This window comes from Indicator indicator, chromosome 14 (genome assembly GCF_027791375.1).
Source record: "Indicator indicator isolate 239-I01 chromosome 14, UM_Iind_1.1, whole genome shotgun sequence".
NCBI classification, from domain to species: domain Eukaryota; kingdom Metazoa; phylum Chordata; class Aves; order Piciformes; family Indicatoridae; genus Indicator; species Indicator indicator.
In genome coordinates, this window is record NC_072023.1 from 7,205,840 (window position 1) to 7,215,086 (window position 9,247).

General features: G+C 54.9%; 1 protein-coding gene across 1 annotated transcript; it reads left to right on the forward strand.

Annotated features, from left to right (window-relative positions):
• The first annotated feature begins 4,651 nt into the window (after positions 1-4,651).
• CHADL (chondroadherin like) lies at positions 4,652-8,380 on the forward strand. The gene is made up of 4 exons (XM_054386911.1): positions 4,652-4,804; positions 4,889-6,550; positions 7,282-7,448; positions 7,780-8,380. The coding sequence occupies exons 1-4, from the start codon at positions 4,652-4,654 to the stop codon at positions 8,003-8,005; spliced, it is 2,208 nt and encodes a 735-aa protein (XP_054242886.1). The 3' UTR covers positions 8,006-8,380.
• Positions 8,381-9,247: the final 867 nt, after the last annotated feature.

The following is a 9,247-nucleotide window of genomic DNA, read 5'->3' on the forward strand; positions in this document are numbered from 1 at the left end:
TTACACAGTTGTGGTACCTACTTGTACCACTCCTGTGCACACAAGCTCAGAGGCTGGTCCTGGTGCCTCTTTCAAGCCTCTGAGAATCATAGAAAGGCTCAGGTTGGAAGGACCTTAGCCATCACCTACTCTGACCTCCCTGCACGGGGCAGGGACACCTCTCAACTCGATTTGGCTGCTCAAGGCCTCACCCAGGCATCCTGGGCAACATGTTCTATAGTCTCACCATCCTCCTACTGCAGCACCTCTTCCTAAGATCTAGTCTCAACCTATTCCCCCTAGCTTAAAACCATTCCCACTTGTCCTATTGCTAGACTCCCCTTGCGAGAAGTCCCTCTCCAGCCTTCCTCTAGGATCCCTTCAGCTACTGGCAGGCAGCTCTGGGCTGAACACCCCCAGCTCTCTCAGCCTGTCCTCTTAGCAGAGCATCCCCATCTCTCTAGGTAGCAAAGAGCTGTTCCTTCCCTCTGTTTTCAGCTGGAAGAGACTATTCATCTTTCCTTAACTGACCTTACAGTTGAGATGCAGTATAAATAGGGCTGCTGCCAGGGAGAGCCAAGGAGAAGAGTTAGCTGTGCCTTTGTTGTGAGAGGCCCTGTGTACCACAGCAGGCAGGGGGCCTGTGCTTGGCCCAAGTGCAGGAGAAGCTAGCCTTGGCTTGCAGGGTGTGCAGCCAGCATGGACAGGAAGAGGGCTTTGGGGCACTGTTGAAATGAAGTGTGGTATGTGCAAGATCTGCATGCACACACTGCTGAAATTCCTGCCAGCTTCTAGGCCTCTTCAAGGCAGGCACTGGTGACACTGGGGTGGCTGTGGGAAGTTGTGTGGCTGTGATCCAGGAGGCCCAGGAAAGCAGTCTCTGTCCTTGCTGGCAGAGGCCAGGCTGACTTTCATACAAGAGCAGTGTCCCTTTTTTTTTTTTTTAAAAAAAAGGCTGCCCTAAGGCTAAGAACAAAGTTCATTCTCCTCCAGTTTCTGGAACTGAAGCTACCTGTTGTGTCCAACTGAAGTGAGGGTACTTGCACCTACAGGAGGAGCTTCAGTCACTGCAAGCTGAGTTCTGCTTCCTTCACCTCATTCCATCCTGGTCCTTCAGCTGTCTGTTGCAAAAGCAAATCAGTTGTGAACTTTGGTTAAGCAAGACATGAAAGAATTTCTCTTCTGTAACTCTAGAACCCAGTCTAGATTTCCTTCAAGGTCTTGCTGTTCTTCATGTCCATTTGCCCTGGAGGAGGGTCACAGGTAAATGAAATGTGATGCAGAATAGAGACACAGAGACCAAGCCAAGGTAGGTGTTAACCTCTAAAGGTGACCGCTTGCAATGGCTCTCACAGAGCCTGTAGCGTGTGCAAGGCTGGCTGACAGCTTGCAAAGGTCAGGGGCAAGCTACTGCTGGCACAAAGAGCTATGCCCCAGGTTGTTGAGAGAACCTGTGTGGGAAGCTTTGAGTAGCCAAGCCATAGTGGCAGGTGTGAGATGTTGATCCCTAAGTTTCTTCCAAAAGTGAACAATATTTAGAAAGGATTTTCCTGGGCCTGGCATTTAGTGTCAAGATCAGATGTGTGCAGGAAAAAGGGATGTGTGAGGGTAGAAGTGACAGTTCCTGCAGAAGACAGATTTGTTTCTAGGTAGTCCCTTAAAATTGGCTCATGCATCAGGATTAGGAAAAAAGAATTGAAAAAAGAGGATGGGAAATGCTTCCTCTGGTTTCCATTAGAGGAAGTCCCATTCCAGAGGGTGACTTTCCTAGTGGTGCCCTGGAGGAACATGGCATCATTTCAGTGCTGCTTCAGCCTGCCTTGTGCAACCAGCTCACCCTGAAAGCACTGCTGTCAGAAGTATTCTTGATTTGAACTGCATTAGCTGGTAAGGTAGTGGTGGTGCAGAGCTCTGTCTGCATTATTGGGGTGCATCTGTGACCAGGAAAACTCTGTACTGGTAATAGCAGGATTGGGCTCCTTGCAGACAAACGTGAAGCATTCTCTGTGAGGGGAAGTGAAGTCTCCAGACTGGCAGATGTAGGTAAAAACCTCACCCAGTGGAGGTTTGAGTGTGCTGCCTTCACAGATCAGAGTGAGCAAAGATTGGCTGCCTCTCTGCAGCCTTGGCAGAAGCTAAACTGGCAAGATTATTCCTGAGTAAATGAACAAACTGAAAGCCTAGGGGGGAGCTGGGGAAAGGGCAGATGTGGCCCTCTGCCTGGGTGTCTGGTACCACACCTCAACCTTGTCTGTCCTCCAGCAGAGCCCTGGCCACTGCTGGGAAGGTGTTGCTGCCCTGGAGAGAGCAGGGTGACTTGGAGAGCAGACAGATTTGGGGTAGGGGCGATGGTGATGGATGGGGTTGGTACTGAGGGTGGCCAGCAGCATGGCAGAGGATGTTCTGTCCCTTAAGTAGACAGCAATGATGTCCAACAGGGCCAGGAAGAATCCAGCCTCCAGCTTCCTGCAGCATCTCCCATGGAAGAGGAGGTGTTGCAAGAGCATCTTGGTGATGCCATGGGGGATGGCAGTAGGCAGTGAGGACAGGCTGGTGTTGGGGCACTGAACACAGCACTGCTGGGCAGAGTGGGAGCAGCTTGGGAGGGGCAGAAGGGCTCAGTGATGCTCACAGCAGAGGCAGGGTGAAGACCAGCAGCCAGAGCACCAGAGTGTGGCTCTAATATGAAATGGGCACTGCTCCTCTCACCTGATCTTCCCTGAGGCCAGCCAAGACCCTGAAACAGGTCTTGGTCATTTGAAACAGGTCTTGGTCCTGTGCAGTTGGGTGGACAACCTCTGCAACAGGAGCAATGAGCACCCCTGAGAGCCTGCAGGAACAGAGGCCACCTGGCAGGGGGGAGACCTGCAGACTCCAGTCACAGGTGGCATTGGGATGGGACAGGCTGCTTCTATCAACTCAGATTGCTGAAGAGGGAAGGGGAGAGAGACATTCATATCAAATCTGCCAGATTTGATAGCTGATTGGTTAGGGCTGGGTGATCAGTTGGACTGGATGATCTTGGAGGTCTCTTCCAATCTGGTGGATTCTATGATTCTACAGATTGTTAGGCTGCAGACTTGCTTGTGTTCCCTGGGAGAGTGAAATGGAGCCAAAGAAAGGGAAATGACAGTCCATGCCCTTCTGTGCATAAATCATGTTTAAGTGATGTTTTGCTTAGGCACTGCCACCCCTGGAGTCTCCAAAACAAGCAGAGAAGCAAATTTAGAACAGAGGGCTGCAAGTGCGGCATGGCCCTGCAGCCTGCCTTGCTACTTGCCTCTCTCCTTTTGCTCAGGCTAACCACCACCACTGCAATTTTGGCTGGATGTCACCTTCCTGCCCTGCACCTCCACAGCTCCTATAACTTAGGCAGCCAGGAAGAGAAAGGCAGAGCCCAGGAAGCGGTGCCAGTCCCACACGGGCTCTGGCCGGGCTGATGCTGTGCCCTGTCAGCCCTTGGCTCTCCGGAGCCGGTGCTCCCGGCCGCCTGCGAGGTGAGGGGGAGGCAAGGTCTGGGTAGCTGCCCTCTCTCCAGGGGTGCTCTACCCTTCCTCCGCCTCCTCCCTCTCCTCCTTCTCCTCCCGCGTTCCTGGCTCCGTCCGGTGAGCGCTGCTGGGAAAGCAACACAACGGAGCCCATTCAGCTCTAGGCTCCGCAAGGGGAGCAGACACCGGCACGGAGCTCGTCAGCTGCTGAAGCTACTTCCCTCGCTCTCTCAGCTGCTGCTTGAAGTCCAGGTACCCCCTCCAGTCCCTAGGTGAGTGACTCTCCCCTTTGTGCGTGTGTGTGGGGGGGTTGGCAGGATGATACCTGGCATGCAGTGGTGCCCATGCATGAGATGGAGACTGAGCTGGGGACATTGTGTAGGGGGACCTCCCCAGTGGCTGCAAAGGAAGGCTGGCTGTGGTGGTAGCAGGAGGGCAGAGTAGGACTATGGTGGTCAAAGGGATGAGCATCATGGTGGCTCCATGGATTTGAGCCTTGCAGACCCCATTGCTGCTGCTCCCCAGAGCTCAAGGGGGTGTATTGGCTATATCTGCAGCCCCACTCACCCTCCTCCCAAAATCCCCCACTTCTGCCATGCTCATGCCAGCCTTGGCCCCTCTCTGGCATCTCCACCCCAGGGGCTCACTCATGCCTGGCCAAAACCAACTCTCCCCTTCCGGCAGCTGAACAGTGGTGATCTATTCCAGAACCTGCTGTGAGTAGCTTGGGGAGGGGGATGTGAGGAGCATGCAGGGTGGGAGGTGCAGAGCTAGGAGGCAAGATGGGACATTTGCAGTTAAAAGAAAGGTGGCAGCTCAGCAAGCCTGCTTGATCATGTCACCTGCGTGGCTATGCCTGCCTTGATTGCAGGAGGAACATTGATACCTTGCACAGAGCAAGCCAATTTTATGGGAGTGATGTGAAGAAAAGGTATGGGAGGTGTATGTGTGTCTGCTCCAAGCCAGTTCCCCACAAGTGCCTCCGTGCTCCTGCCAAGCCCCTCACGGGTGCTCCCCAGTATTCTCAGGGAGTTTAGATAACACAAGTAAAAGCTGTTCCCAAGTAGAGACTTTCTATCTGTGACCTGCACTTTTCATCCTGAGTATTTCTTTTTCTCCTTCTCTTTTATAACCTGTAAAATGGCCTGACTGCCATCTTGTCTTAGCTGCAGGTGGGCTGCACCATGAGGCTGTTCTGGGGCCTCCTCCTGCTCACAGTGGTGCTGGGAGAGACAGCTGCCACCCGCTGCCCCGCACCCTGCGTCTGTGACAACCTCCGTGCCCATGTTCTCTGCCTTAATGGGAACCTGACAGCCATCCCTGGCACCATCCAGGAGGTGGGCAAAGGGATGGGCAAGGGAAGAGGAGGTGGGGAATGGCATCTCTGGGGTAACTTGGTCTTTTGTTTGCATGATTAACAGCTCACCAAGAAACTGAACTTCCGCGGCAACAGCTTCACAGTCATCCCAGTGGGAGCCTTCCTTGCCACCCCCTACCTCACCCACTTGGACCTGCAGCGCTGCAAGGTGGAGAGGCTGGAGGAAGGAGCTTTCCGTGGGCTGGGGAGGCTGCTCTACCTCAACCTGGCCTCCAATGGCATAGCCCTGCTCTATCAGGAGTCCTTGGATGGGCTCTCCTCCCTCCAGCAGCTCATCCTGGAGGGGAACCGTATTGAGGAGATCCAGCCGGGTGCTTTCGGCCACCTGGGCTCCCTCGCTCTCCTTGACCTGAGGGCAAACTCTTTGGTCTACCTCCCAGACATGGTCTTCCAGGGGCTGCAGGCCCTCAAGTGGCTGCGGCTGTCCCACAATGCCCTCCACGTGGTGGGCAGTGAGGCCTTCACCGCCCTGCCCACCCTGCGCAGGCTCAGTCTGGACCACAATGAGCTGCAGGCGCTGCCCGGTGAGGCCCTGGCCAGGCTGGAGCTGGCCACCCGGCTGGACCTGGGCCACAATCCCATCACCTACATCGCTGAAGAGGCCCTGGCCATGGCCTCCCTGAAGCATCTCTTCTTGGACCATGCTGCCCTCCAGGACATAGCACCCGAGGCCTTTGCCGGCAGCCCCCAGCTGCGCACGCTGGACCTCCGCCAGAATCAGCTGCGAGGGCTCCCCCCCCTGGCTGGGGCTGGGGAGCTGGCGAGGGTCAGCCTGGCTGGGAACCCCCTGCTCTGCTCCTGCCTTCTGCGCCCCTTCCACAGCTGGCTGCTGAGGGCACGGGTGCAGGCAGAGGGGTCGTGTGCTGCCCCCCCTGCCCTTCGCGGACGGCCTCTTGACTCCCTGAGGCCCCCTGAGATGAGGTGCACTAACCCCCTGCCCCCCCCCGGCCCTCCAGTCCCATCAGAGCAGCCAAGGGTGGCCAGCCCTGGGCAGTGTCCCCGGGGCTGTACCTGCTCCTCCGCTTTTCATCACGGGTCCTGTGAGAACAGGGAGCTGCGTGAGATCCCCCAGGGCTTCCCCAGGGCCACTCGGCTCCTCGACCTGCGCCGCAACACCTTCAGGACGGTGCCACCCGCTGCCTTCCCTGGCCTGAAGGAGTTGGTGTCCCTCCACCTGCAGAGCTGCAGCATCCAGCTGCTGCACCCCGGGGCGCTGCGGGGGCTGGACAGCTTGGTCTACCTCTACCTCGCCAACAACCACCTCTCCACCTTGTCAGCCGCCGCTTTGGAGGGGGCCCCGCAGCTGGCCTACCTTGACCTAGACCACAATGCCTTCACCCACCTGCCCACAGGTGCTTTCCAGCTCCTGCCCAACCTCATCTCCCTCCACCTGCAGCACAACTCTATTGGGGAGCTGCTGGAGGGTGCCCTGGCTGGGGCCAGGAAGCTGCGCTGGCTCTACCTTGCAGGCAATGCCATCAGGCACATCGCCCCCAGCGCCCTGGCTGCTGCCAAGATGCTGGAGAAGCTGCATCTGGAGGGAAACCGCCTGCCAGAGGTGCCCACGGTAGCCCTGTGGGGCCTGCCTGCCCTGAGTGAGCTGAAGCTGTCTCAAAACCCCATCAAGCACATGGGGTACGGTGCCTTCCAGCCAGTGGCCTCCAGCCTGCAGCACCTCTACCTGGACCACATGGACCTGGAGTGGGTGCGTGTGACTGGGACCTCAGAGGGGCAGGGGGTGCAGCTGTAGGTCCCATTCCCTTCCACCACCCAGGGCTGGTGGTCTATAGAAGCATCCGAATGGATGTCCTGAATTCCCAAAGGCTTTTAGAGTCATAGAATATTTGGCTGGAGGGGACCTCATGGATCACATAGTCCAGTCTTCCTTGGGAAAACCACAGTCTAGACAAGATGGCTTAGCACCAGCTTTAGGAGATGCTCCACAGCCTGGCTGGGAGCAGAAGTTGCCTTGGCCTCCGCTGGTGTTGTCTTAGTGCAACCTATTCCCCAGCTCCCCTGCACAGCCTCACCTCCTCCGGTTTCAATGGAGTCCAGACTGTTCCCCAGGCCACCACCTTCCCCCAGCCCTGGCCTTATTTCTCCTGCTCTTATTCCAAGCTGCCCTGCAGGACTCTTCACCACTAGTACCCTGAATTTCTCCCTGCTCTAGAGAAAGCCATGGCAGCTTGCTCTAAAAACCTCCTGCAAGTCACCACCTTTCCAGAAAGAAAGACTGAGCAGGGTCTAACAAAGCCCCAGATTGTGACCAGAGCCAGTTGAGTTCTTAAGTCCCCAAGCACACCTGCTGCTTTTTCAAACAGCTCTTTCATGGGGCTGCCAGGTTCAGGACAGGCTCTCTCAGCCCTCCAGGCTGAAGAGCAGTGCAGCTCCTGCCCCCATCGGAACTCTTTGTGACCCTGCCTTGCTTCATTGCAGATTTCCCCTGGTGCCTTCACTGGCCTTGGTCCCAAGATCAGAAGTCTCTACCTGGAGAGCAACAAAATGAGCAACATCCCTGACATGAGGAACTTCACAGGGCTGGAGATCCTCAATCTGAGGGATGTACCTTTCCACTGTGACTGCCAGCTCCTTCCCCTGCACAGGTGAGTGCTGTGAGGAGAGAGCAGCCCTAGGGAATAACCCAGGGGACAGCTGGACCCTGCCATGCTGGCAGCACAAGAACATGGCACACTGCCCATTTTGGGCTTTCTCCATGCATCTCTGTGCAAGGGTGGAAGTAACCTGGGCTTTCCTCATGGAGGGAAAGCAGCCACTAGCTGGGATGGGCAGATACTTATTCAGAGGTCACCAAGGTCACATCCTGAGCAACCTGGCTTGCCTTTAAAGGGACCTGTGCCTGCTCATGGGCACAGAGTTTTGTCTCTCCTTTTGCCCCATCCTATTTCTTTCCCTGATCTCCTGCCATGTTTCCAGGTGGATCAGCAAACTCAACCTCCATGTGGGGGCCACCTGCAAGTCCCCTGCTGAAGCAGAGGGGCTGAAGGTGAAGCTTTCCACCACCTTCCAAACCTGCCCTGGCTGGGGCAGAGGCAAGGATGGCGGTGGCAGCTCTGACAAGACCATGTCTGCAAGCAAGCCCAGCAAGAAAAAAAGATCAGGAAAATCACCAGCCACTGGCTTCAAGAAGAGCAGAGCTTAGGAAACGTGTGCAGAACACACCAGGGCCATCCATTCCGAGGATGTGGTGAGAGCAGTTTTTCTAGGCTTGCCCCCACCACAGCAGCATGGATATTGCACAGAGTGCAAAAGAGAGAGCCTGGTGTCACCAAAGTGATGCTGATTTGCCAAAGATGTGGGGCTTGATTTTCATGTTACCCTGGAAAGAAATGGTGCAAGAAGCTTCCATCGTGTTTGCAGCATGCTCTGAAGTTTCAAACAACAAAGCCAAATATTTGCTTTTTCTTTCCCTGGCTCCCTCCATCCATGAGGAAAAGCTGGAATCCCCAAATCTTGGTTTTAAGAGTGTTCAGAAACAACTGAAGAGCTCTGAGTAGGACTGCAACCAGCATCAATCCAAGATCCTACACAGGCTCAAATCTTAGAGCAGAAAAACCTCAAAATTATCATCAGTGAAACGTTGCCTGAATTCCCAACAGCTCCTCAGAATTAAAACATAAGCAGATCAAAACCTTTCTGTTCTTTCCTGCAGAATTTGATCAGTGGTCCACCTGCTTGCAATGGGATCACTGATCCCATAAGTGATCCCACCATAAGTGATGTGCCCAACCTATTCCCCATAGCAGCCCATGTTGGGACTCCCCCCCAGGCTCACTCTCAAGTCAGAAGTTTGTTCAGCTTGAGAATGCTTTAAAAGAGGAAAAGAGTGTGTGGGGCATGGAACTGTTACAGCAAAAGAACTGGAGGAAGAAAGCCAAAGGCCTTTGGAAGTTATTATCCTATAAAGACAAGTGCCCCTACAGGTCTTGCTGTTTGACAAGGCTGGGAACATGTGGCAGTCCAGGAGGGGGAGGGGAAGAGAAACAGAAATGGCACTGAAATTAGATCCTCCCCCACTAAGATACCTTTTGCAGACCAGTGCAGCTGCAGGCAGGTGGGCAGGGAAGCCTCACCACACCCTTTCCACAGCAATCCTCCTGTGCTCATCCCATCAGTTTCCCCAGAAGCACAAGGCACCTCCAGGAGATCAGGTAGGGGTGGCCTGAGATAACAAAGCTCTCGTGCCCAGTTTGACAGAGATCCTTCACACTGGTGAAGGTTCTAGAGCACAAGTCTTATGAGGAGCAGCTGAGGGAGCTGGGATTGTTTAGTCTGAAGAGAAGGAGGCTGAAGGGGAGACCTTCTCCCTCTCTACAATTCTCTGAAAGGAGGCTGTAGAGAGGTTCATCTTGGTCTCTTCTCACAAGTCACAACTGATAAGACA